This window comes from Venturia canescens, chromosome 3, assembly GCF_019457755.1.
Source record: "Venturia canescens isolate UGA chromosome 3, ASM1945775v1, whole genome shotgun sequence".
Lineage (NCBI taxonomy): Eukaryota > Metazoa > Arthropoda > Insecta > Hymenoptera > Ichneumonidae > Venturia > Venturia canescens.
In genome coordinates, this window is record NC_057423.1 from 10,974,099 (window position 1) to 11,001,960 (window position 27,862).

The 27,862-nt window shown below is 42.8% G+C and overlaps 1 protein-coding gene across 4 annotated transcripts; it reads right to left on the minus strand.

Annotated features, from left to right (window-relative positions):
- Positions 1-5,766: 5,766 nt before the first annotated feature.
- On the minus strand, positions 5,767-26,688 carry LOC122407506 (broad-complex core protein-like). Of its 4 annotated transcripts, XM_043413769.1 has the most exons (7): positions 26,108-26,688; positions 24,277-24,364; positions 23,713-23,914; positions 23,296-23,487; positions 21,768-22,356; positions 20,781-20,840; positions 5,767-7,880 (listed from the first exon to the last, which is right to left on the minus strand). In XM_043413769.1, the coding sequence occupies exons 3-7, from the start codon at positions 23,896-23,898 to the stop codon at positions 6,913-6,915; spliced, it is 1,995 nt and encodes a 664-aa protein (XP_043269704.1). In that variant the 5' UTR covers positions 23,899-23,914; positions 24,277-24,364; positions 26,108-26,688; the 3' UTR covers positions 5,767-6,912. The 4 variants fall into 4 exon arrangements, with proteins under 4 accessions (XP_043269704.1, XP_043269707.1, XP_043269706.1 ...); XM_043413772.1 differs by lacking the exon at positions 24,277-24,364 and having other exon boundaries at positions 21,768-22,299; positions 25,395-26,688; XM_043413771.1 differs by lacking the exon at positions 24,277-24,364 and having other exon boundaries at positions 20,781-20,828; positions 25,395-26,688.
- Between the last annotated feature and the right edge of the window lie 1,174 nt (positions 26,689-27,862).

The window sequence follows — 27,862 nt, forward strand, 5'->3', positions numbered from 1 at the left end:
AAACAAATAATATTTTCAGATCAAATTGAAATGAGAAAAAAATGAAGTTTCTTTCAACATACCATTCTCAATGCTTCCCCGGACGTGGACGAGTCTAATGAGGAACATTATAGTAGCACAACCAAGCTTTCAACGCATCGAGATAAGATACGTGTCAACTTTGCCAACTTCGCATCATCGTCATCATTATTATTCGCATTAAAATACGACGTAATAAAAACACGAGTGAATTTTTAAATGAAACAGTGAGCGCACGGTTTAAACTCTTTCGTGATCGATAAATTTAGGAAAATTTTGACTCCTCGCTTCTACTCGAGAGCACTCTTTTCTGCTTAATCATCTCAGCAGAAATACTTATCGCCAATTCAATTTTTCACTAATGAAGGAAGCGTAGTAGCCAGAGGATGAAAGTTCCCTTAACAATGGTTTCCTAGAGTGGCCATCGCTCCTAAAAGTCCATATCAAAATCTCAGCTCTTTTCGTCGACCTTGCAAGTTTCACTTTCGATTGAGGGAAAATATTAAAAACTCGAGGAACTCGGGCGTAGCTCGACGTCAAAGATTTATGGCTTTTCCCCCCTGAATTTCCAGTCCCATAACAGAAATCATCGTCGTATTCGATAAAAAGGGGGGAAGATTGGATTAGATTCGACAAATCGTGATTTAAAAAGTCGATTAAAAAACAGGGAAAAAAATTAACGGTCACCTCTGCTCGACACGGGGCATTCGATACGAGCGAATTCTACACTGAAAATATCGATCGCGATACTCTTTCGTTCATATCCGTTTACAGACAGTAGGCAGCTCTCGTCGTACTCTTCTTATTCGCTTATTTCGATTGTTGATGTTCGTAATGGAGAGAGAGAGAGAGAGAGAGAGAGAGAGAGAGAGACAGACAGAGAGAAAGAGAATTAAATGGAGATAAAATAATAAAATAAATATTGGTGTACGAAGGGGACTCTCGTTGATTAAATGGAGAAAAATTCTTTTATTCAACATAAATAATGGCGAACAACGTGCGCGTAATGTTACAATGAAAATGCATTATCCTCGATCCCTTCCCACTCCAAAAAAGATGATATATATTTCTATGGGTTTGTTTTTCGTTTAAATATATATTTATATATATATATATATCTATGCTATGTGATAAAAAATATATTATGCCTTAAAACTCAGGTATAAAAAGTATCTATTTACAGCGTCAGGCGACTTTACGACGTCGAATCGTGGCTGTGCTTTCGCAAAAATGTCGTTTACTGTATTCATATACATTCGTCATTCCCGGAGTTGGCTAAGTGTGTCCAAAACTACTACGAAGGCTTTTCAACGAGGGCTGGAGCAATATTTTATTGCTCGTTTCGAAAAAAGTCGTTTTTTTTCTTCTGATGAAATTCGACAAAATGATTGAAGTGAGGGTGATTTTTTCTCGAGTCCTCGCGAAGATATTGAACTCGAAATTTTTCTTATTGACATAAAAAAGTTGCTGCGAATCGTAGAAATTGTGGACACCATCCCGAAACGAGTTCGAAATCTCGATCACCCGAATTGCAATCGCAGGGGCTGCATTTTCGCCAAGAGTGTACGTTTCAGGACGTCTGGTTACCGTTTCAACGGTATAAATTAAGGGGACGTACAGCGTGACAAAGAGAAATGGACGAGATGCTTCGCTAGTTACACAAAATTTGAATAAATTTCAAAACTCGATGGTACATCAATTTCGCTCGATTTTCTCGTGATTTTTCGCTAACACGGAGTTGAACGATCCTTCGAAATATCACAATTTTACGGTCTCTCGGTTAACTTATTTTTTTATTCAAAAGTGATCACAGCGAGCTCGCGCAACTGTTTCCCTTCGACGTACATATGCGCATCAACTTTCGGTACAAGGTTTTTTTCTCTCCGTAAACACGCCGAATTTCAAACCGAATAAAACTTCAAATTCGTTTCTTTTTTCGCCAAAATTTTCGCTCGTTTCATCGATTCTTCCGAATTAAATCGCACAGTAATTTTCCATCTCCCATTATTCCATTTACGTGATCACAAAGAATCGAAAGAAATAAAATTAAAAGTGACAAGACGAAAGATTTTGAAGGCCGAACGGACGAGCAATTTATTCCGCGGAGACAAGACTTTTTCTCCGTCGAGGGCGTGCCTACGTCGCGATTTACTTCAACAGAAATACTTTTTGGATATTGATTTTTTACTTTTTCGTTTTTTAGCTCGGTACAGGAACTTCCCGTGCTTGGGTGTCACGCTTCGGACGGGAAGCGCGAGAAAAGTATCTACCTTTAATGTACGATAAATTGGTATTTTGTTTGTTCATTTAAATAAATTATTTTCTATATACCCGTTCCGAAGTAACGCGACACGGGGCCTCGTTGCGCAACGATTCATATAAACTTTTTTTTTTCATTATAATTATCGATAATAATGACAATAATAATAATAATAATAATAATAATAATAATAATAATCTACATAGATCTCTAGATTTGCAATAATAAGAAGTATCGTTATAAATGTATGCATAAAATATCAAAGTTACAAACGATATATCATCAACAAGATCGTATATAAACATCCCAACGAAATAAATCATCAGTTATTTCGATATTTTTTGTTTCATTAAATTACAAAAATCTTAAAAAAACAAATGTTTTTAACGAGAAAATATTGCTTGTACATTCCAAACCGAAGCTTGACGTCTATGAGAAATTTCAATACCTCGCAATCCGTTGCTTTTTTTTCCCCAGTAAAAATCGTTTCTTTCTCCATACTTGTGTGTCGATGTTTTTTTTTTTTTTTTTTTTTGAAAGAACGAAAAAAATGAATAATGATCGGAGAAAAATAGAGAAACAACTCGAGAAGAAAAAACTGAGGACTCGTTTCACTGATGAATCTTCGCGTATTATTTAGCTGTAGCATTGTTACCGGAAACGAATAACGGGAAAAGTAGCGAGTGTCGATGGCGGTGGTCGATGAATCGATGAGAGAAGGTAATATTTGGTGAACGCCGGAATTGAAATCCGGATCTGTCAGGTACTAATTACTAGCGTTTATGACGTCGGGCGAGCGTAACGTAAACATTTTAGATTTTCAACTGCATATGCGGATGCAACGTTGCGAGTGTGTTGGTGCTCAAAATTGGTGATTTCCGTTGGATAAAAATCTCGAGAATTTAAGGTGTCTGCGAAGTACTGAAAATTCTGACGAATCATTCGAGTGGCGTGGAGTACGAGAAATAAGTAACGAAAAAAATGTTCTAGCCGTAAAGTCGTGTTGAAAAAGTGTGAATTTGATAACGCGAGTGACGCGATTTTCAAGTAAACTCGTAGTTTCGTTGCTGCAAGACGAGAATGAAGATTGCGAAATTGCACAAATACCGGATATAATTAGTGTAACAACTCGATGAAAATAACTTGCACGGCTAAGCCCGTCGCTAACTAGCTTTGAAAACAAAGTACTTGGCCGGTTCCCGAAAGACTCGCGAGTCAGTGAACTCGTAAAGTTATTTATCTAAGAGACGCATCGAATCCCGCGACCATAGAGTTATTAAGGTACATTGAATTTAATCCTAAACATCAAAGATGAAAATGAGTAATAAAATTAAGGAGAAATAAGTGAATATTGTCTTATCGATATTCGATATTTTCCGAAGGATAATCAAGGGGGTTTCGGAGCTCTCTGCGAAACGCGCGATTCAACATTTATATTTAACCCATAAACGATAGCCTCGATTGCAAAATCCTCCCGTGATAGCGAAACCGTCACGAATAAACATTTATTATAATTAATATTGCTATTGTAATTATTTACAAAAAGAGGAAAGAAAGAAAAAAATAAGTAACCTAATAACGACGATCGTGGAGTCCTTAAACGGCTAATTAATTGAACTTGTTTAATACAATCAGGAAACTCTAGTTTGTTATCTTCGCGTTTTCTTCGTCGGTCACATCGTCCGCTGGATTAATCACGGAGTAAATTCGCACGACTTCTCGTTCTTGAATTCGCTTTTTTTTTCGCAAAGTTCGTTAAATTGCGAAATAGCAACGAACGATCTTGACTAATTCGCCGGCGTGGCTCGTCGCCTCGAGTTATTGCGACGTATTCGTCATTTCATTGGTTATTGATCGATCGTATTTGTTGATTTATTTATCGAGCCCGTTTCGCGAAGATCAACCCATTCGTGAATGTTGCTGTTGGCCATAATTTCTACCCTGTTGTTGCTGCTGTTGTTCCCTGTGCTCTCTCTCACGTTGTTCTTCCTCCTTCCTTTGCTGCTCGATCTTTCCATGCTGACGATGGTAGATGCTCTTGTGATTCCTCAGACTGTTGAGACTGGAGTAAACCCTCTTGCAGATGTTACAGATCGGTTCCTTGCTCGGCCTCGTATGAACGTTCTGTATGTGACGCTTCAATCGCGTTAACGAGGTGAGATTTTTGTTGCAAGGCTCGCATCGAAACTCGTCAGTCGTGCTGGTACGGGGCAACAGACCTGGCGGCAGAACCAGACGCAGATGGGTTACTTTTTCGTGTTCTTTCAGTTGCTCGTTCGGGGATTTTTACTTTTATCTGTTTTTTTTTGTTTTATTTTTATTTTTTTTTTATTTTTTATTTGTCGACGATCTTTTTTTTGAGCACGGGGCGAATGAATTTTCTCGCCAATCGAAATTTCAATCTCTCGCTCTTCCACATGACACTCTTATAACACCGAACCCTTTTACCACAACGTGCGCGTCTTTTCCACGTGCATCACACGTCTCCGTGCCTCTCACGCTCGATCCCTTGCATTGTTTTATTCTGTTTTTTGTTTTTTGCTTTTGTTTTTTTTTTCATCTATTCATTTTTTATTTTTTTGTTTTTCTATTGAATTTGCCACCGTCACCCGAGAAGCCGTGCTGGAATCTTTGCGATCCATTTTATTTGATTTATTATTCAACTTTTTGTTTGTTTGTTTCACTACTTAATTTCGTTCGTTTGCTTGCTATTTCACAGAATGCCAGGTTGACGCGACGTCAACTCACTTGCTTCCGTTGTATTTGCGTGTGTGTTCGTGTGAGTGTGTTTCTTGTGCAGTGATGTCGCTTTTCATAAACGCGATAACGTTTATTAGTAATATTACAAACAAATTTATCGCAATTAATTTTCTATTGATTTACGAAAAGTTCGTGTATCAGAGGAATTGAAAAATTATTTTTCTCTCCCGAAAGCTCCGAAATATTCGATTCTATTGAAGCAAAAGCTCATTCCGTATTGTCTTTGAGCCACTGTAGTTTGTACGAAAATCAAAAAGAAATGCCAATCGACGAAGAAAAGTCTCACGAATTCATGAATTATTATTAGTTTCAATCACAAGAATATTTCTCTCCACGTTTCCAACAGCCTCACGTTATCCGATGCAGTGACGAAATAATTGCTTCATGTGGGCGGAGCGAGAGACAAAATCCACACGAATTGAGCAACAAAACGAAAAGAAATATTTCAAAACGTTTATCGGCTGTGAAGTAACTGAATAAAAATCGTGATCGGATGGACTTTTGACGAAACAACATCATGGAACTCAAAACTCGCGACACCGAGGTTCGGTAACGAAAAAATTAAGGCGACAGTGAATTCGAGTACAAAATTATATAAAATACTCAACCAAAAGGGCTAAGCGTTGTCTCCAAAAGAAATATATCTTGATTCAAATAACCGAGCACTCGATCAACAACGATCGAAAAGTTTTCATCGTAAAAAGTGAAAATCCACGATTTCATCGTTCCGAGAGAGCCATTTTTTTTTCTTTTTTCTTTTTTTTTTTTTTTTCACGTCACAGTGTAAGTGTACGAGTGTCATTTGGTGTAAAGTGTGAGTGTAAAAAATTGAATTGGATTTTTATAGCGATAAGTAGAGTGCAAGCAATCCAATAGTCCAGCGATCGATCGAGAGCGATGACGTTAGTGTTCGGTACACCAGATGTATCCGTGTTGATGCGTATTATTTACAGCAGTAGGATAGTAGAAGTAGACTTAAATACGTGATAAATAGTACAGAATAAATATATTATATAAATGTAATAATAAATGTATATACAGATGATTTGGTGATCGGTTTTGATGAGCTGATGCGATGAAGCGGATGTTAAGGTACTTCGGCTTGTTTTTTTTTCTTTTTTTTTTCTTTTTTTCTTTCATTTTCATTAACCGGGGCTTAGTAAATAACGATTAATCATTATTCTTGAGATATTACGAGAGCTGCATACACTGGGAATGGACGATGACGCGTGACTAATTTCTATATGTACGAAAAGAGCTGCGAATATTCTTTCAGAATGATTAAATCATTAATTTATCATTTGTAAAGTCAATGGACCTGGTCGACAATACGAAATCCCTTTTCCACTAAAATCAACGAGACAAGGACCCCCGAATTCATCTTATTTCGAGTCTGAAGAGGCTTTTTATTTAATCTCTTTCGAGGGACACACGATTTCATAATTACACTGGTATTTCTCGATTGATTGTAATAGCTCATCTGTCTGTTCAGTCCCTTAATAAAGTAGAATAAATAATAAAAATTATACAGATTCCATGTAGCAGGTGATGCGTCATGGTGTCACGTGGCCTGACTTATTTGCTGTTGTTTATATTTGGTGAAGCGTGTCGGTCGGTAATATACGCGCAATCGTGGTACTTTGATTCGCGTCGGTACGGTCGTGTTCTCGATGACCGATGTTTTGCGCGATTCAAGTGTTTTTTTTCTTCTCGATTTGAAACTTGGGATGTTGCTGAAGATTCGAGGTGGGACGATACGAATGATCGTTTTTCTTCCGACGGTGAAATCAGTCGCGAGAGTCCTGAAGTTTGACCTCGCTGACTTTCGTTGTTTTTATTATTTTAAGTTAGACCGGAAATGCGAGGACGGGCTCTCAGTAAGTGAGCTCGCAATGAGCCTCGTGATCTTTTCTGTCTTTTCTCGCGTGATATTGGCTCTTGTGGCTGACGAGACTGTTGCGAGATTTGTAGCTACGCCCGCATTGGTCACAGGCCAAAGATTGCGGCACGTAGAAGTGGGTGTCGGCGAGATGGCGTTGGAGGGACCAAGCGCGTGAAAAAGTTTTCTGACAAAACCGGCAGTAAGTCGTGCTCCCGGAGGTGCGGAGGTGAGCGGCATATTTGCGTTCGGTTTCGGCAACCGGTCGACGGCTCATTCCACGCAATTTGACGCGAGGTTTGAGGGCGTCCGAGGTGTGCTCGAGCTTCCTCGTGGACGAATGATTCTCGGCCGACGCAGTAGTTTGCTTGGCAACGTTACGATTTTTGTTACGTTGGCGATAATCACCGTTGCCATGAGAATTCCCGACGTCGTAATCGTCATCGGTGTCATCGAGCACGAAACAGGATTCGAAGTCATCGACCACGTTACATTTGGGCGACGCCGGTTCGCTCTTGAACGCGATTTGCTTGTTGATCTCGTCGAGAAGATCGATTATCGGCAGGTCCTCATGCTGCTGATCCGTCATCATCGAGCCGAGTCGATCACTGTGACGTTCCCGCTCGTCCGAAGTTGTCGCGAAAATCGACGCATCTGCTGTACCCCGATAACGACTTTTCGAGGCTTCGTCGTTATCGTGCTCGCGAACAGCCTCGTTCTTGTGCTCGTCCTCGTCGTTATCATTGCCCTGCGGCCCATCATCATCATCATCATCATCATCATCATTATCGTCATCGTCCTCATCCTCCTCTTCCTCTTCCTCCTCCTCCTCATCATCATCCCCATCATCAACATCATCATCTTCTCCGCTGCTCCTTTCGATGCGTCGGTTGCCCTCATGGCACACCCTGTCGGACGTGATTGCGGACCGCCAACCCCCGTCCTCCTCGGCGACCTCCCGGTCTGCAACCAAAGAGGATGGGGGGGCTGAGTCCAATACCGTTTCGCAACATAGTACCTCTACACAGCTCCACGGCTACATTAAAGAGTAGGATACTTAAAAACAGATCCGCGAGCCCTTATTTATTTCAACGACGCAACATAGAATCGCCACTATGAATGTCGGGCGAGCCATACGCGCTGAGGCACACAGCGACGTGCACGAACGAAAATTCCTATCTTTACGAGTATGGGCGAGTAGGAGAAAGAAAAAAGTGAAAGTTAAGTAGGAAAGGCTGAGAGGGAAAAAATGTTCAAAGTCGCTGGTGTGTTTGCGCGGTAAAAGTGGTTGGGAAGGGGGGGGCGAGGGGGGCCTCGTCAAAATTCCGCGCTGCGAGCGGAGGAGCGGACTTTATTGTGGTGGATGAAGTAGGCTCGTGACGAAGGTACAAGGACGCAAAGCGAGTGGACGGAGGAAGACATTCATGCCTGATTCTCCGGTAGAGCTTTCGGCAAAACTCCGGGTCAAACCCTTTCAGAGGGGCGAAAATCCATCATGCATTCGAAATATTCAGACCAGCATTGCCCGGGCGCTGGGGCAGGGCTTGTTTGTCCGCATTTACTTTTTCATGGCCGCGTAACCGAGGGGTCGTGTGTCTCTCCAAGGATGTTGTTGTGCACGACGATCTTTCGCGGATGCAAAGAAAGGAGGAGCGTGGGGGGGCCGCGCGCCCCGCTTTTCGCAAAGAAAACACGGTGCACGGTGACAACGAGCGATTCAAGGAGTTGAGGCACTTTTTGAGGAAGCCGCCAGCAGGATTACGATCGAGGTCGCAAGAGGCCGCGGTAAAAAATGTACGTGATTCCTGAGCGTTGGACTTTCAGGGAAGAGAAAGGCTCAAGAGCTCTCACCACATCGCGCGCGGGGTCGCGGCGCAAGGGCGCGAACCGACGAGCACCGAGTTAGGTTCCGAGCAATGTCTCTTCTTGGAGCAGCACCAGGTCCCACCGATTCTCCCGCGTACCGAACATATTCATCCCCCGTATTTTACTCGCTCATAAAAGCCCTGCAATAACGCCTGTCCAGATGGGATGTCAATACAGCCGCGGCGAAGCCCATCGCACCGCCGGAGCAAGCGTGAGAGAAAGAAAGCCGCTCCGGTGCCGGCACGACCAAGGTGGAGACCAACCGGCGGCGCTTCTTCGCGGGATTTTACCCGGCCGCGGTTACCCTGGCAACCCTTCGAGCGCCCCAGCAGCCGAAAAGCTTCGCGCCAGTCTCTCGCGAGACGGATGAGCGCGAGAGAGAAAGAATAATCGCAGAGGGGAGAATCCGCTAGGATGCGTATTATTCTTAATAACTCCGGCGTAGCGCGCCCCGTATTATGACTGATGTTGACTCTAAGCGCGCGCGAGTCTCCGCGGAAAAACGATCAATAGGCTAACCTCTCTCTTCGCCGCTTGTGCTCCGAGGAGGAGGATCTCATCTCGGATGATGAAGAAAAATGTAAGCATCTGTGCGGGACTCTTCATTTTTCTTGCTTCATTATTGATGACGGGAACCACCGACACTTCTCTGGGTACAATCCTCTTGAATTTTCTCCATTCCCGGAGCAAGGACATTCTACTTAATAACCGATGAGTTCCCACCTCGGAATAAGGAGGCCAATGAAATTTTCAACTTTCGTCCGATTTACCTTTCCGTGCATAGCTGCACCAAGGCGAATCTCGGGATCGGGCTAAATCTTGACCGAACGAGCACTTCGGATAGTCATAAAATTCACTCTCGAAAGATTTCGCTCTGCTCCAGTGTTCTCGAGCCGTCTTCGAAACAGCCATATTCCCTTGAATAATGAGAGAAAGCGTTTATATTTGGAAACAAGGAAAGCTAGCCGCGCGCTAAATGCATTTCGTACGCTATTGGAGAGATTCGAATAGATTTCTCGAAACGAAGTACATCGAGAGGTCGCAATGTCATCGGGCCACGGTTCCACGTTAAAGCGAACTTGCTGCTACGAAGACTCGAGAAGTTACCAAAATTCGAGTAGATAAATTCTATGAATAAGTAAAAAAGGGAATTCTCAGACACAGAAATTTGCTTGTGGGAACCCGAGCGTCCCGAGCGATTGAGAACTTATCCCGAGTCACACGCGACGTTTGACGGAGCCGTTTGAATCGCACCTGCTCAATGCTCGTTCTCCGCGCTTCGCCCCGACAATGTGGAAAATCTATTTCCGGCTTTGACACCGAAGCATCAACGGGCACGACGGAGGGTGAGGAGCAGGAGTTGAGCGAGAGAACGAAACGAGACACGCGATTGAACGGTACAAGCGAGGAGAGTATCTGGGCGCGATTGGCGGCTCAACACACGTTTCGAAGCTCCGACCACCGGAGTATTTAATAGAGTTTCTTAATCGACAATGCAAAGAGAGAAACGGAGAATGAAACAGAGATGGAGGGACGTGAACTCTTGACTATTGACTCGTCATACGAGTGACAATTGACAATGGGAGGGGTGGACAGAGAGAAGGAAACTCCGAGGCTTTCATAGTAACGCTGTGAGAATGGAGGAGCCGCGACGATGGCGAATAGAAGCTTGAACAGGTGTCTAGAGCCTCGTGGGACTGGGCGAATCTTTGGAATCCTCCAAATTCTCGTGCACAGCGGATTCGCGTTGAAGTATCCGAGTGGCACTTTACCGGGGGGTTATACAGATGCGTGATACGGGAGAGTCTATATGTGGCTTGAGATGGAAATGAGAAGTGCATTTCAATCTCGCAGTTTCGCGACCTTTCCCCGCCCCAGCTCCTCTCTCATTCCGGTCCTATTCAACCTACTTTTACACATTGACATAATCGATTTATTTTCTTGTACGTGCTCGTGTGACGCTATAAAAAGAGTGAACAATGGGGTCTCGATAAGACGAGAGAAATTCAAATTTCATTCACGAGATCGAAAGCAGGCGGATAGTCCTCTCCGCGTCTCTGTCAGTGAAAAATTTATCAAAAATACAAATTCCATTTTCGCCCGCTGCTGCTTTTCATTCGAGAATACCGTCCATGCGCGAATTCGGCTCATCTCTCTTTGCCGCTCGCTCGACCAGTCGCTTGCATTTTCTTCGCTCATTCTTTCTCTCCTTTCTCTCGGAGGTCAGAACGAAAGTTCATCATCGATAATAGCACAAGAGGAAAAAACAAGCGAGCCATCAGCTAGACCCGGACGGCCTCCATCGATAAGTACCACGTTCGCTAGCGATAAAACTCTCCCTCCCTCCCGCCCTCTCCCCCCCCCCCCCTGCACCGCCACGCCGAAAAAAACGAACGAAATGTCGGACCGGTCGAATTCGCAAATTCGTTACGCCGTCCCGCGAGAACCGAGAGAACTTTCGTTCGCGACCTTGAGAGATTTTTTTCGAGCTACGCGCGCTTGGAGCTAGCGCGCGCTCTATGCGCGTCAAAAAAAGCGACGAGGCTCAACTTTCGAAAGAAAATTCCTCTCGACGAGGTCTAAAAAAAAGCACTCGATACAAGACCGAAGGATTTTTCAATTTTTTCGGCATTTTCTTCCGATTTTCATCACCAAAAAACTGTTAAAGAAATTGACAATCCTCCCTGATTTTAAGGAAGTTGAGGCCGTACAGTCATTTTTTTGCCCAAAATTTGTGACGTGTACCTTTCAAAAGTTAGGCCAGTTTACAGTTCGCCAATGTTGCATACACTTTAAGAAGAATCGGGGAAACAAAAGACGAAAAACTGGTGAAAAAAACAGCACGGGAAACAGATTATTATTAATATAATCTCAGCGAATCTCCTAATAAATCTTATAAAAATTGACATTATTCAGCAAGCTTTGTTCACGTTGCCCAAAAAATTTCACATTTTTAGCACCATTTTTAACGGAGATATCACCGAATGTGCTTTGACTTTCAAGTTATTTGGCCCAAATTGTTATTGATTTTTCTCAGCAAGGACGCTCCTAAACTGTCTGAAAATTTGCCTGATTTTTTTGACACTTCCCTTCGTAAGATGCGATCGGTTTAAGGAGTTTCGGTACAGGCGATACAATGTTGCCATGCTAAACCATGCTAAAAGCATAAAAAATTTCAAAAAGTTGAGAATTTTATAAAATTTGGTGAACATATTCTTTAGTGCCAAATTTGACAATACAAATTTTTTAAGATTTTTCTTCTACACAGTTATCGAGTAATTGATCACTAAAGTTGACGTGTATAAGCACAGCGTTTCCATATATATAGGTATACATTCCGGGCATAAGAAATCTGCTTTAATGCGTAATTACTCGATAACTAAGTAGAAGAAAATTTTAAAAAAATTTGTGTTTTCGCACTTGACGTTGAAGAACATTATCACCAAATTTGATCAATTTCTTAATATTTGGACTTTTGTACCGAAACTCCTTAAAAGCGATGACATCGAATTCTTTCGAACGCCTCAACTTCCTCAAGTAACTACGAGCGAGTTTCGGTCGATCCAGAAATCTATTGAGATGAAAATATTTCAATGATTCCTCAAGCAATGAATGCCTTCCATTTTTCTGGTGATCCCCATAACCCCGCGCTTTTTTACGATCGCGTTTCGTTATTTCTCCGCTCGGAGCGCTCCACGGCCCGATGTTTCGGCTACGCACTTTTATCTCGCGAACGCTTTCGCGAATTCGCGTTTTACGACCTTCCTCATGCTCCTCTCCCTCCTCGTCTCTATCACTCTTACTCTCGGCCCTGCCCCCTCCCCAGCCGGGCTCGACAGACGCTGCTACTTTTTTCCTCCTCTAGCGAGAGCGCGGGGCGTACTGTAGCAAAATGAAGTTCGAAGAAATCTTTCGGCTAAAGTCTACGTGTGCATTTGGCTCGCGATCTCCTACGATATATCAAAGGCATAGGAGACTAAAGTATGCCTCGAGGATACGCGATTACGTTTCAATGTATGCGTGCACATTCGAGTACCGTGCACATACAATTTTTGTACATGGAACAAAGCTGGTATTAGCGGGCTTGTTGAGTGTGCGTTCCAATAAAAAGGAAACGAAGAAAAAGGAAGGAGCGAGTATATTGAAGCGAGACAGCGACGTCTCTACGCCCGCTGTAAAAACATTCGTTTTAGCACATGCACATTAACGAGGAGCAGAAGCTTCCACAATTGGCGAACTCGCGGACTCGTCTCGCCTACGCGCGCGCGCGATCGTCCGGGCAAAAAGAAAAAACACAAGATGGGAATAGAAACTAAAAAAAAGGAGCACGAAAAATCATTAAAATGATAGCGGAATTTTTGTTCAATGGCCGAATTCATCGTTTTTTTTTTCATCTTTCACGTCGCCTCGAAGGAATCAATAAACCGCTCAGAATTCAACTGAATTTTCGGCATTCGAAGAAATAAAATCGCCCCCCCCCCCTTCCTCCTCTTTCGTCCCTCGCCGGTCGCCCCTCCCCCTCGATTTTCGCGAACGAATTATCCGAGGTCAGGAGATGCCTGCTGCGTGACGATTACTTTACATTAAAATGTGATAGCGAGCCCAATGAGAGAATCTCTCCCTCTCCTACGCCCCTCGCCTAATCAAAGCACATTTTCAGTCGACGTAACTTGCCGTGTCAATAAGTGAACAGTAAAATTCGCAAATGTAGGCTTCGACGAAACGAAAGAGAAATAAAGTGGCGCAATCGCTCGAGACCCGTAAATCGTCGTCGCGCATCACACGCCCGAAGTACGGCCTTGCAATATCTCGCGCTCTTTTCTTCTTACACCGGCTCAGGTGCGCACACGCACCCAATCGTCTTTTAAGTTCGTTTCAAAATAACCGTTTTTTGTCGTCTGGTGAACGATTATTATTTGTGTGTAGACAGACTACGCCATTTCGCGATTGAGGATTCCACGTTGATGCACGTATTTGCGAATTTAATCGTTCGAGCATATGCGACGGAACGTTTTTATTCATGATTATCGCCCGATATTTGGCCCATTTCTCGCATTATTCACACACGGAATATTCAAGCAGTCGTTCTCTTCGAACTTTTGCACGAAATAATCTGACAAATGGATTCTTTGGAACGCTCCTCCGCAAGGGCAAGCTTTGCATCCTCGTTTCAGTGCATCAAAGATTTGTCTATTGTTTTTTTTTTCTATTTTAATACGAAAAATGTGATGGGGAGGGATAATCGAGAATACATTTATCGACTGGCAGTCGACGTGGGGCGATTTTCAAATAATTTTCATCCGTTCCAAGCCCGGATTCGAACTTGCGAGATCCTCGTCGTAATTTTTAAGTGTTTTCATGATTTTAACGACCTTTTACTCCCTTAAAAACGACAATGTTTTAACGCACGTTACGAATTTGAATTTTTAATGTGCGGATGCACTCTACAAGTTTTCGATATCGAGTATAAAAATACATGGAAGGAGAGAGCTCCCGAGATCCGTGTATCTCGAGTTCGCTATTTTTACGCGTCTTCGGGGGCTTTTACAAGGGGTTTACCTACCGCGTGTAGCGAGAGCGCTGCGAAGGATCGTTCGTGGAAAGAACGAGGCAATTTTCCCTGGGGAGACGCGAGAGAAAAAGAATCGAACGTTGGAGACTGCGGGCTGACGTTTTCACACGGAAACCGCGGGGATGGAGTCGCCGTGCAACTCCAACGGACAATGAAAAAAACGCCGAAAAGCCGGACACGCGGAAAAGAGCAAGTGGAAAAAATTCGCTCGGCGCTAATAAACTTTCGCAACTTTCATAAACGATTTTCATTCTCGAGGGAAAAAACGAATCAATGAAAAACGCCGTTGCGTGTCCTCGGGACAATCTGAAGCGAAAATTTTCTTTCTCCGAGGCCGTGTCAACTCTCGACGGAGAGAGGGAACAGGGAAAGCGGGAGAGACTCGATGGGAAGTAATTTTTCAAATTTTCCGAGTGCTTTCATGGAGAAAAAAAAATAATAAATACTTAATGGAATTGCGTTGAGATCTAATAATATTCTTGTGGGCTCAAACAACGCGCCCTTTTGTGTCTCGAGTGTCGTGCTTCATCTACGGAACAAAGAAAGAATTTACGAGATGGCGAATGATGAAATAGACGGGCGATCTCATTTATTTATTATTTTTTATTCTGCCGTCATCCTCGCTCCGTATCGTCAGGGTGTTGATTTTTTGCGTAACCGCGTTACGTGCGCGCGCTAAGGACGATAAAAATTGGAGTTGACCGCGCGATCACTATTGAGGGAGTATCAACGAGAGGACGATCCGGAGCGAATAGAGAATCAAATGAAATATGAAGAGAGAGAGAGAGAGAAAAAGAAATGATTTCACGACGGAGGCATTTATTTCTGTCAGATAACGAGTCGAGTGTATCGCGTCGTGGCGTGCTCTATTTTTGCTGAGAGGTTGAAGAGGTTTCGGAGGACTCGAAATGACCGGAGGAAGAGAGAGAGAGAGAGACGGGGAGAATTTAGATAAATTCTTTGCTGAAAGAGTAAAAAGAGAGGAAAAAATGAAGGAATAAAAGCAAGAGAATGTGGAGGATGAGTGCATCGATCGTAAATTATGAAGAGTAAACGAGTCAGGAAAGAAATTATAGAGTTCGGTCGTTCGATGAAGTACACGGCGAAGGTCCACTTTTTTTGCGGTAAATGATAGTTTAAGGTACCCTGACAACGATAAGCACGATTCCGGGGGCCTCTTACGGGCCCGAATTCACGATAATATTAATTGTGAAAAAATTGTACGGTGCTCGAGCTCCGGAAAAGTTTATATCGCAAAGAAAATTTATCACAGATTCCGTTTCTCTTGAAAAAAAAAAAAAAACATTACCATACGGGGCTTTTAGGAAAACATGAAAAAACTTTAGTTTTTGACGCGTCGAAAACGTTGAACTGCTGGTAACGCAGCCGATTGAACTTCGGGCAAATTCGGGGATCGCCGAAATTTCATTAAATTTATTTTTGCAACTGACTCACGTGCTTTCATTCGTCTAGTAACTTCGTTTCTTTTAATGAATCGACCATTCCTTTTTCTCGGTGCCATTGGACCGACATGAACTTTCTTTCGCGCAATAAAAACGTTCCCTAGATTATGTGTATTTAAAGTGTCACCGGTACCGACTCAATCATTAACTAGGCAAGTCGAAGTATAAATTTTATCTTTTACGATATTTTCAAAGCATTTTATAACATTCTTATGATAAAAATATTATCAATGTGAGTGTTTATTAATTTTATTTATAATTCAGGCTTGAAATAAATCAACATAAAGCAAACTTGACTAGTCATAGGACGGTCGAACGACTCTGAACGAATTCAGTAACGCTCGAACTTTGATCACAGCAACATTTCGAATACCATATATTAATGATGAATTTAAAAAATATTTCTCTCTTCAATTAAAACGGAGTTCGAGTTTGAGAAAGAATAATTAAAGGTCACCGTATCAATGTTTTTCATTCTTGCAACATTGTAAGAATTCAATGAAGAATTTTATTGCCCGCTGGCAATGCCAACAATTTAATCTTATTGCACAAAATATATATGTTTTGCATCTGGAAGAAAATAGTGCATGAGAAAACCGGGAACAATGACCCCCGGGACGCAAGTTATTTTCTCACTTTTCAAATTTGAAACGTGTCCAAAATACGAAAACGCAGAAAGCAATGAAACCAAAGCAAACGATTGGAATTTTTTTTTTTCATTATTTTTGTTTTTTCAACAGGAAAAAGAGCAAACGATTGTGACAGGCAAATAGAATCGGGGGGCTTTTAACATCGGCTACTAAAATGGCGGCATATATGTGCACGGACGATTTTCACTAACGCGCGCACGAATCAACATTTTGTGTCCGTTTTGCTTAAGGAGAAAGAGATAGAGGAAAAGTGAAATAGCGATAAAATGAGAGAGGGAGAGAAAGGTGGAGGCGGAGGAGAGAGAAGAGCTGGTGGAGTTTAATGTGTCTAATAATTCACGGTGCGATGTATGAACGTGAGTGGCGTACCAAGGTCGTTGTATTTTTAGTTTGGGCCAATGTTTAGTTGGCCAACGCTGCCAACGAGCAGTCCTTCTCTCTCTCTCTCTCTCTCTCTCTCTCTCTCTCTCTCTCTCTCTCTCATTCGGGAGATAGAGAGACCTTGAATTTGGCGGATAACATCTGCCGGCTTATCAAGCTCCCCTGGCCTTCTTCCCCTTTGGGTTTCTCGTTGTCATTGCTCGTCCCCCTTGCGGCTCGGCCCGATTGCGGGAGCGCGCTATGTCGCGACGCCCGAAAAAAACCGCCGCCCCGGACCGCCGATAACTTTTTTTGACATCTTTTATTTCTGTTACTAACCTATCGTAAGCCAACCGTTCAAATATTAATGGAGGCGTCGTCGGCGTGGCACTCTCGGCACACCGCACCTGAATTTGCTCACTGTCTCGCGCGATCACCGGCGAATTTCGCCCATCGGCCTCTAAATTTTCGCTTTTTATTTGCTTTTCATTTTTATTTTAGAAATCTTTTATCCCAAGGTTGCTCAGCAAGGTTCTTTCGACTTTTCTGAGCTCGTTGCGTAGCCAGCGCAGCATAATTCGATGAAAATTTTTTCTGCTTTTGCTAACGGAATATCGCGATGAAAAAAACGAAGAACGAGGAACAAAATTCTGCAATGAAAAAGCTGGAAAAGGCGGGTCGAGAGTACTCAGAAATTGTTTGCTTTCGAGCGGCTCGTGACGACCGCGAGTCGAACGCTTATTTTGGAGGATTTCTAGGATCCTTGCACTTTGGAACTTTTACAAGTGCTCCGCGAATGTGTCGGTATTTATGGTTTTGTGTTTGTTCTACGATTACATGTTACGGTGCCTAGAAGCAGCGCGCCCAAACCGAGCGTTCAAGAGCAGGGATGACATTGTCATCGGTGGAGGCTTAAATACTTTCGTTTCGGTATTAATGTACGTTTAAAAGCCTAATTCAATGACTATAACCTTAATCCACATTGGTGATCCTTAATTTGATAAAAATTTGGACTCGTTATCGGAGTTTACAGCTTTCTTCGACAAACGATATCTTCGGCAAAATGGTCGATCGGTTGACTAATCAGCCACGAAGATAATCTCGAGAACCTCCGAGCCTCGAGTGCTACGATCAATAAATTGAGAATCCTTGGAAACAAAAATATTGAAGAAAAAAAAGAAAGAAAGAAAGAAAAGAAATGCTTTTTTCAAGCTACGTAAATTAGTCTTGAACGCGTTCAAATATTTTCTTTCGTTTATGCGACCACATTATCGAGTATTTGCTCGAACGCATTCGAGTTTCGAGCGAGAGCCTAATTTAACGCGGAAATCATGGCACTTTTCATTGGTCGATCGTTAAAGCATGTGAATATCCGTGTCACACGTGTTAACATCGCGAAACCTCGAGTTTCGGACAAATATTTTATCGGCCTTGAGATGTATTGAGTCACCGGCATCTACTCGCCGTTTTTTCCTTCCCCTCTTGCCGCCCGCCCCTTTTTGATCGTCTTTCGGATGTGGACCGCTCATGAGGCTTCTCACGTCACAAGACACTGCGTTATGCAAACACACGCTCCGCGCCTTTATCCTGTGACGGGGAAGACGTTTAAAAAAGAGAGAAAGATAAAAAAGAGGCAAAATATAACACGAATATCGAGCTAACGACGGAGAGCCTCCGAAGAGCCAGAAACACATTCTTATCTTTTATCGAACTAGCTATGCATGTGCGACGTGAATGACACGTATGCACGCTCGAAAAACGAGACTGACTTTGAAGAAAGAGAATAAATGTCAAGCGGGACCACAGACGGCCCAAATAACGATGAATAATTGCTCTGCACAAATATTAAATATCACGAGTCTTTCTCTCTTTTTTTGTTCTTCATTAATCCTTCGAAAAATTGGCAATTTATTCGAAAACAAGTTTGTTCTCTGACGAATGTTCGTACGCATGAAATATTGCAGGTTATCGATTCGACAACTTTTTCATTTTTTTATCTCATCGCATGTGATAGTTTAATTCCAGCAGGGAATAAGAGCATTCGAATGAATTCGATCGACTCGAAGGAAACCAGGACAATGGGTCGTCGAGTAATTTGAGGCTTTTGAGCTTTTTCGATGATTGTTCGCTGCAATTGTTTCGAGATTCGTTCATTCGTGTACGGCGCATAGGTCGATGAGGTGTTTGAGAAAGCCGATTCGTTGGCACGACTTTTCAAAGTATAATCCTGCGTCGCATCCTCATTTTCATTAATTTTATTTAAATCCCGTTTTAAATTCGTTCATGTAAAACGTGATCGTTGCGCATTTTGCATAACGGGTCAGCCATAAATTCCTAATTCACACGAAACCATGAATTTTAGTGTTGCTTCGGTATACTTTTTTTTTCGCTCGAATTCGACGTCCGCTGTGCCGGGACACTCGAATTGAATCTCTCGATGACGAAAATAATCGTCGAACGGACGAAATATGGAATGGGACGACGACAAAACACTGATACAAAACTTACAAATCGGACAGTACGAACACGGCACGATAACTATAACTAAATGTGACGATGGTCAGCGATCGATGATTTTTTAACGTTCCAATCGTCGAGACAGTTGAAGAGAGCATTGATTTCTTTCGAGTTCGTAAATAATCACCGGTTCTCGATGACCATCGACGACGAATGTGTCTTTCGTTTGTCTATATTCACAGTTACGCAAATTTTTTTTTGTTTTGTTTTTTTTTTTGTTTTCTGTTTGTTTTCTTTCGTTTCAATCCGTTTTGTAATCGATGCTTCAAAATATATGGTCCAATTGAAATTGTACAGTGATGCCAAACTCACGATTCTCTCTTTCACGTTTTTGTATATGCCAATTGGGTAAATGATCGATACGAGCTCGGTGGATCGATGCCGATTTTCTTTTTTCTACAATTCTTCTAAATGCTACTTGATTTTCATTAAAAACTTTGGAAACAATTGAATATTCCGAGCCTCTTTTATCGTAATGAATTAATTTGTTGACAAAGTGAATTGGGGGAAAAAAAAAATGAAAATTCGTCGATGAAAAAATCTCGAATCGAAGAGAGCAATGCGAGGCGAAGAATTCAGAATTTTTCTTCGTTAAAGACAATCGCGTTTGTTTCTTTGACGATTAAGCAAAACTTTCGGCACCTCACCACCAATCAGCGTAATGAAAATATATATATATATAACATATAAATATATATTAATATATTTATAAAAATATATATATTTATATCCGCGACGGTAATGAATTTCATGATATGCAAAATGTAAGCGACTCGTGATGATTTCGTAAGATAATAGAAATGATGAAATTTTGTTGTTGTTTTTTTTTTTTTCATTTGTTCGAAAATTTTGTTTTAAATAAATGATTTTGAAACGCATGCCAATTAGAAGAAATTTAATCTTCCAAGCAGACAGTAGTGTGCTCTTTCACCGCAACCAATTAAAAATAAATAAAAAAAAAAAAAGGATTTTTCTTGTTGATTATCGTAATTTGGTGTTTTTTTTTTAAATCTTTTTTTTTCGATGTTTCGAAAGTGAATTTTGGTTTTTTGTTAGTTTGATATAACTGCACAAGTCACATTATTGACTTTTAGACCATAACCGTTACATCGAGAGTCATGTGGGCTCTTGGAGATGTATTGGCAAGTCGATTGAAGGTTGAATATATAAAAATAATAATAAAAAGTATATAAGAGAGCAGCGAGAAGTTAAGTTCGAAAAGGGAACGAAGAAGGAAGAATAAAAGGCGAAAAATCGAGAGAAACGTTGATCGATGAGCTCTTTCTTTGCGCGTCATCTCTCTTTCGTCGTTTTTAAGGAGAAAGTTGATTCGGAAAAGTTTAGTGATTTTTTGTAATACTCGCCTTATTTCGTTCGTTCTTTGTTCGTTTTTATGTAATCGGGACGTTACGGTTTTTATGAAAAGTGCTCTTACCTTGTGAAGTTCCTGCGAGATCCGGCGTCTGTAAGCCGTGGCCTAATCCTGGAAATTTCACTAGAGTTACACGTAGCAATCGCAGTTCGTCGACGATTCGTGACCAAAACAGACAACGGACCACATACGCAAATTTTTCAAATAATCCCATCGACTTTTATTTCGATCAACAGGACTCGAAGGGTTTCTCGAAAAATATACGACAGGCAACGCAATTTTCATGGAGCATGGGAACGCTTTGGATCTTCCGGGCACAGAAAATTCATTGGAATCTCATTCAAATTTTCGTCGAGGATTTATCGATTTTTTCAAATCACACTCAACAGTTCAATGCAAATATTTAAAAATCTTGGACTTTCGACGAATGCGAATGAGTGAGATTTTCAGGTTTTTCGACTATTTTGCACTCAGCTCATGCTTCAATCAATCAACAAAGATGTCTAAGAAACAACAGAAAAAAAACAAAAGCTCTTGAAAAGCCGGATGCACGAGGATGCTGATTATTGAAAGACAGCCGAAGGACAATGCCAAAGAGCAAATATAAACACTGCACGATTTTAGAATACATTAAACTTTCCGCTATATTTTTCGTTCGAAACGTCAAAAAAGTTACTTCCCCGGTTGAACAAGCTTCGCAAGAACGCGAAAGAAGAGAAATCGACTAAATTCGTGTACGAAAAAAACTCGTCGAGTGATCGGTCGCATCTTCGTGTCTGAAGTTTCCTGATGTTTCGAATGAGTAAAAGCGAGGTTGTAAAATTTCAGAAAAACGATACGAAATATTCGTTCCAACAGTCTCAATCAGGCATGCAATAAAAGGCATGAAAATGTGCGTTTTTTCGAGTACTCAAAAGACACGGAAAGCTCTGCGATCAAAAACGCTCTCGTTACGACAAAAGAAAGCGCGCGATAAAAAAAGGGAGAATGAAAAAATGGTTTCGCGTGCGTACAGGCCCGTTGTAGATCGGAAGAGAAGGTATCGCTCACCTGATAAGGGCGTGTGATCCGTCGTGAGGGCTGCCATGCTGAAATTAAAGCTTCCCGGTGTCGAGGTGAAGAGCTTGCTCTCCGGCAAATAATTGGGTGTGGATGGATGTTCGGGTTCGTGATCGTGTTCGTTACTGCTCGCGGATGCTGGTGGCCGATCGGAGGCGGCTGCTCCCGAGTCGGAAGAATCCTCGTTATTGGCGGCAGCGCCGCCATTACCACCGGTCAATTCCAAGGGTTCGCACTTAATATTATCGTCGGCGATACGACTGTTCTCGTCGTGGAGGCCGTTGCCCTCGACCTTGGAGGACAAGTGATTTTTCACCATTGAAAAATCGGTCGGGGTCGCGTCGTTGTTGTTCAACGGTGGTGAATGAACGCGTATTCTTTTGGTCGTTTCGTCGTGCGAATCCGGCGAGCGCATCTCGTTTCTCCGTATTTGTCCTCGTCTAAGCATGTGTTGAACCGACGTTGGGGTCGGCGTCGCCGGTGTCGGTGGTGAGCCACCCCTCGGGAAACCCTCATCGGCCAGCTTATCATGCGGTGGTAAATGGTTAGTACGGGCTGCCAATGCACGTACGTGCGATAGCTGAACACAATAAATAACCAAAAATACTCTCACACGTATCCAACCAGTCGACTCTCGCCATTTATACCCAACTCATTTTTAAATAAACAATCCGAGTTTCGATCGGGCGATTTTCAATCAACGAAATCGGACGATCCGACGATCCCGGGGGACAAACTGTTTCGGTTCAAGCCACTCTGACAAATATTTATTCCAAAAACGAGACTTATCGACGCCAAAGTATTTTCCTCTCGTCATTCGTTGCAAAGTTACGACTTTGTTCTACCACCTTTTGTTGAATTATTTTATAATCAATAGCGCGATTCGACGAGACGAATAATTCGTCGAAACTTTTGAAAAAGTCTTTCAATCCTTTTGCCGAATGCTCTTCTTTTCACCCTCGGTTCTTAACGATATTAAAAGCGTTTAGGGCCGTTGAACGAGGCTACAAAAACTTGAAATCCGCACAAATTCGTGAAATACTTTCTCTACTAGAACCGTAGAAGATAAGATATGATTGGAGGCCCCAAATCGTCACACGGAGTTTCGAGACTTCATAAAAATAAAACCGAGGATCAAACACAATGTCGATTATCGGAGCTGCTTGACCTATGACAATCTCTGCGACAGGGACGCGTGATTCGGGCTACCGCGCTCGGAGATACCGCCGATGAGAAAGAGTCGCGAGAAGGCAAGCGTTCTATGAATTCGAGTCGAATCCAGAACGCCACAGTTGAGTTTAATTCCCGAAACTTTTTAATCTTCGAACGAGTTTATTCACGCCGGATTGACAGAAAATCGAGCCTGTCGATCCTTTGATTTTCAGGTCGATACCGAATTCCTCTTTTTTCCTTCTCACTTCTCTTTTCATCGAGCTAACGAGTAATCAACGGGGGAGAAAAAAAAAAAAATAAAAATAACGAAAGAGTTTGTTAAGCTGGAATTTTTGTCGGGACTCACCTCATCTCGCTCGGTCTGATCGGCTTGTTGCGTTAGACCCGAGACCCTCAGGACCTCCGCAGTTTTGAGGAAACTGCTGAGCGATCTCTGGTGAACGTTCACCTCGCCATGGTAGATGAATTCAACGAGGGCATGCAAGTCACTGAATGCCACATCCTGAAGTACTATCACCGGATGTTTGCACGGTGTGCTCTGTAACGAAAGAATCAAATTGTTTTTGCTTTTTTCCTGCAGCGCACGATTCGGAGATTTTTTTTGGATTTTCTATGGAGAAGAATTTTCAAGGGATTCGGTGGGGAAATTTGACGCTAGTATATTGAGGAAAAAAACATAAATTTTAGGGGAAAAGAGCAAAAGTGTTGGAGGGGGAAAAAAAAAAAAAAAAACACAATGAATGAATAAACGAGTGGTAATTACCTTGAGCAGTTCTCGAAAGTATGGACTGCAGGCGGAGAGCACGACGCGATGCGCCTTGAGACTCTTGCCATCGCAGGCGAGTGTGACGTCGACGAAATCTTCGTCATCGCGAAGATTCTCAAACGCGGATGTGATGCTGCTCTGGTAATTGTTCCATCGCAGACAAAAATGTTGCGTATCTACCATCGTTATATCTATTCACCTGTGATAACAGAAAGAGAGAACAAAGAGATTATTAAGGAGTTTGCAGGCTGGATATTTCTCAAAAAATTGATAGCAAAAATACGAATGTTTTGCTCGCTTTAACGCGAGGTTGAAAGTCCCACCGTTATACTTTCTTTTAACTAACATAATTTCTCTAGGAGCATGACCAATGAAGATAAGGCGTTAAGCAGCTGATAAGAATCCGATAAAAACGTATTTCGCGAGAGAGTGAAGTAACTGAATTTTCAATGAATTTTATTCCCGTGCACTCGTCGAATGTGGGATTATTCGCTCGAGTCTTTCACAGGCTTTTCCTCCGGGAACTGCAATTCCCGACGCCGAAAGAATATTTCTACGAACCTTTCGGAATGTTATTTTTGGGAGCACCGCCGAGTCAAATGAGGGAGTGCGAAAAAAATTTTTCGGAGCAATTACGTCGCGAATTTTTCTAAGCACAGAAAGATTGGCCGCGAGTCAAGACTCGAGAGAGAGAGAGAAAGAGAGGAGAGCGTAAAAATAATTCTTTTGCACGATTTCGTGAGTGCGAAAAGAAAAAAGGAAATGCCGATAGAAAATGCGCGCGGCGCGCGCGTTCCTCCTTTCTTTATTTTCCTCTATTTTTTACGTTTTTTCTTCTCTCTTCTTTTATTGCCAACGGTACACGAATAAAAAAAAACACACACACACACACACACACACACACACACAAAAAATCAGGTCGTCACTCTGGAGCCAAGCCAGAGGATACGATTAAATAATGCTCTGTTACTCGTAGAAGTGCAAGCGTTAAATGTACGCTGATAAAAATGCTATCTTGGTGAAACGATAATAAAAAAACATAAAACAATAATAATAATAATAATAATAATAATAATTCTGAAAATAAAGTTACAGACCAACGAGTCTCTGTTATTCAAAGCACTCTCACTCTCACCCTCGCTCTTTCTCTGCTTCGCCTACAATTGAGAGCTCGGTACGCTTAAAAGTGAGATTGCTGGGGGAAAGAAAAAGAAAGAAAAAAGAAATTCCGTTATCAGCGATTTTGAGCGGGCGCGCTCGTAATGCTGCTAATACATCATAATCTTCGCTTTTTTTTTTCTGTTTTCATTTGACAAAACATCCTTCCCTTATCTCAAATGTCAAAAGGATCTTTTAGCAGCAAGCCTTCGCGATCATCGTGGACTTTATTCGAGACTAGAGTAGTAGTGAAAATGATGATAATAATTGTACGCTCCGAAGCTTTGAAATATTAAAGTTGTGGCTAAAGAGCGCACTTGCGAAAAACGTATCTATAAATATCGATAAGATATTTCGAGCTGCGACGAGAGCAATGGGGATAAGACGTTTCGTGAGAGAAAAAAAATGCCGCAATGTCAAAAGCTCGCGCAAATATTTGAGCGTTAAGTTTGTTTCGCATCGGCGTTATTTTTTCGCCTCGGATCGAAAGGTTTAATTGTATATTCGAACGGTTACGATACCTTGGGTACTTTGACATCGGCTTCTAAATAAACTACGAAGGCACTTTCACTGCACTCCGAACTTTCGCGGTGTATAATAGCGCGATACTGTGCTTAGAGTCGCGCAGCAATGAGTTCCCGGGAAAGAGATGCCGGAGATAAACAAAAGTAAAAAGGCTTGAATCCCCGTATTTATCTCGCTCGTTCCCCGATCGAAATAATTGGCAAAACGTCACTGCCGCTGATGCATTTATTCCCGGAGCGACTCGGCAAACGCGCTCCGAAGCGGATATTCCCGGCGAATGTCTGCTCAGATTTTCCGCATGTATAAAAACGTTAGTCTATCTTTACTTTGTCATCTACGAGGAGCGCTCTTTATTTGTAAAAAAAAATGGCATCGTAGGTCCGAGCTTGTCGCGCACGTATCGATAAATAACCTGGAGCGCGGAATCCGCAAAAGTTCCGTTCCGACTGGCCGACTGGCGTATTGTTTTTATAACGTCAAAATGAGGAATTCACTCTGACAGATATTAGTCGGGGAGAGCGAAAGAGAAAACAAAAAAGTAACAACGATCGTTCGATACGGAGGATCGAAGTTTGAAAGGGTTAAAAACAATGAAAAAAAAGCGCACGCACACACACACACACAAACAAAGCAACGAAAGAAAAAGAAAGAAAACGTCACAAAAAGGAAGCACCGTATAAAAACTGTGGCGATTGGTTAAACTTATCACCCGTGGCACACGTGAACTCGATTATTTTTTAAACGTTTGACGATCGGAGCCCGAGGCGACGAGAAGACCGATGAATGTTTCGGCGAGCACGCGATCATCTCGCGCGCCTTTCAGTTCGAAATTCCGTGCAACGGCTGATTTCAAGAGAGCGCGCCCTTTCGCCGTGCAGTTATTGGTCCACGGTGTGTGCTCTTGACGCCGCTGTACGAATGTGCTCGTGGATACGTCGCGTATCTACAGGATATATCGAATTTCAAAAAGTACCCCTTAAATCGGGGGGTTTAACGGAGCACTTGGGGGGCTTGAAAGAAACTTGGAGCGGTCGTTATTGCTCGTTTCTTGGGCATAAGTAGAGAGTGGTTGTTTAGAAAAAAAATAAATGATAAAAATGAAACGTGCGTCGTCGAGTAGCGTGTTTGCGTGTGTGTGTATCTCGAGCGGTCTCTTTTCTGTCTTTTGGTCTGTTCCTTCCTCTCAATTAGCGGGATCACAGTAACGGAGCAAGAACGGCAGCTCGTTCCGCGATTGTAACGCGTGTCGTGGCGATATCGTGGAGTGTATACGCGCGACCTGCCATGCCTCAGCCGTCACGCCGGAGGAACTAACCCCTAAAACGTCACGAGAGTGGCCGAAACCGGGGCGAAAGGGGCCGCAGCCGCGGCGCACGTCCGGAGGGGAGTAGCGGAGAAGCCTGGCGGGCAGCAGCCCCGCATGAGCGAGCGAGCGCGTCGAGGGATAGAGCGAGAGGGCGAGAAGGAGAGAGAGAGAGAGAGGGCATGGGGGATCCCGCGAAACCGCACGAAAATGCACGAAATTGCGCGACCGAGAGTGAGCGAGAGAGAGAGAGAGAGAGAAAAGAACGAGAGAGAAGGGCAGATGTTTCGTCCCAAGGGGAGCGAAACGAGAGAGTTAGAGGAGAGGAAGGGGCACGAGAATGAGGGAGAGAGAGGAGAGCAAGGGGAGAAAAAGATGAAGTACGAGAGAGGGGAAGAAAAAGTGACAAGGGCGTCGCGCGACGCCGCGAAGAAAAAGAGGAGAGGTCGAAAGAAGAGCGATACGCGAGAGTCTCGTGCTCGTGACGAAGAGGCCGAGAGGATGAGCCCCGACGTCGGCGAGAAAGCACGCGAGAGGAAAGCGAGGAGTCGCGTCGTGCGAGGGAGATAAAAAAAACAGTAGCGCGCCGCGGGAGTGAGAAAAAGTGCGGTTGTACGAGGAAGAAAAAAGCGGGAGCGTGAACCGCGAGAAAGAGCGGGGGCGAAAAAAATATGAGAGGGAGCATGACGAGCGGCGATGATATGCGAGAAAGAGGGAGAAAGAAATATGGAACCAAAAAAAGAAAAAACCGAGGAGAGAGGCGGAGAGCGATAGTTCAAAAAATAAGAGTGGGAAATGGAGCTGATGAGAGAGAGAGAGAGAGAGGAGGAGGAGGAAGGGGGGGGGGAGATTTAAAAGAAATGGAATGAAGCGGGAGATAAAAAATAACGCGTCGAGAGGAAAAAAATGGAGAGCGATAGGCCTGCTCGTCTGAGTGTGTGCGGAATCGTTCCACTGGAGAACGCTTCGCATGTGTACAAACGGATAATGTGGCCACGCGGTCGGTGGTAACATAGTCCGTTACTACTTTGACTCGGAGACTCGATACCTCGCTGGACGCACCAGGGCCCCGCGGACGCTGACGAGACTCGGTCTGAGCTACCCGGCTGCTTCTACTTGAATACAGTTTTGACCATATTTCCACAAATACTCACATATACG

Excerpts from the sequence above, each read along its gene's own strand:
- LOC122407506 (XM_043413769.1), bottom strand. The coding sequence starts at position 23,898 with ATGGTAGATACGCAACATTTTTGTCTGCGATGGAACAATTACCAGAGC. Across the intron at positions 23,488-23,712 it reads ACTTTCGAGAACTGCTCAAG|AGCACACCGTGCAAACATCC; the intron begins GTAATTACCACT and ends CTTTCGTTACAG. Across the intron at positions 7,881-20,780 it reads TCTCGCAGGAACTTCACAAG|ACCGGGAGGTCGCCGAGGAG; the intron begins GTAAGAGCACTT and ends CTTTGGTTGCAG.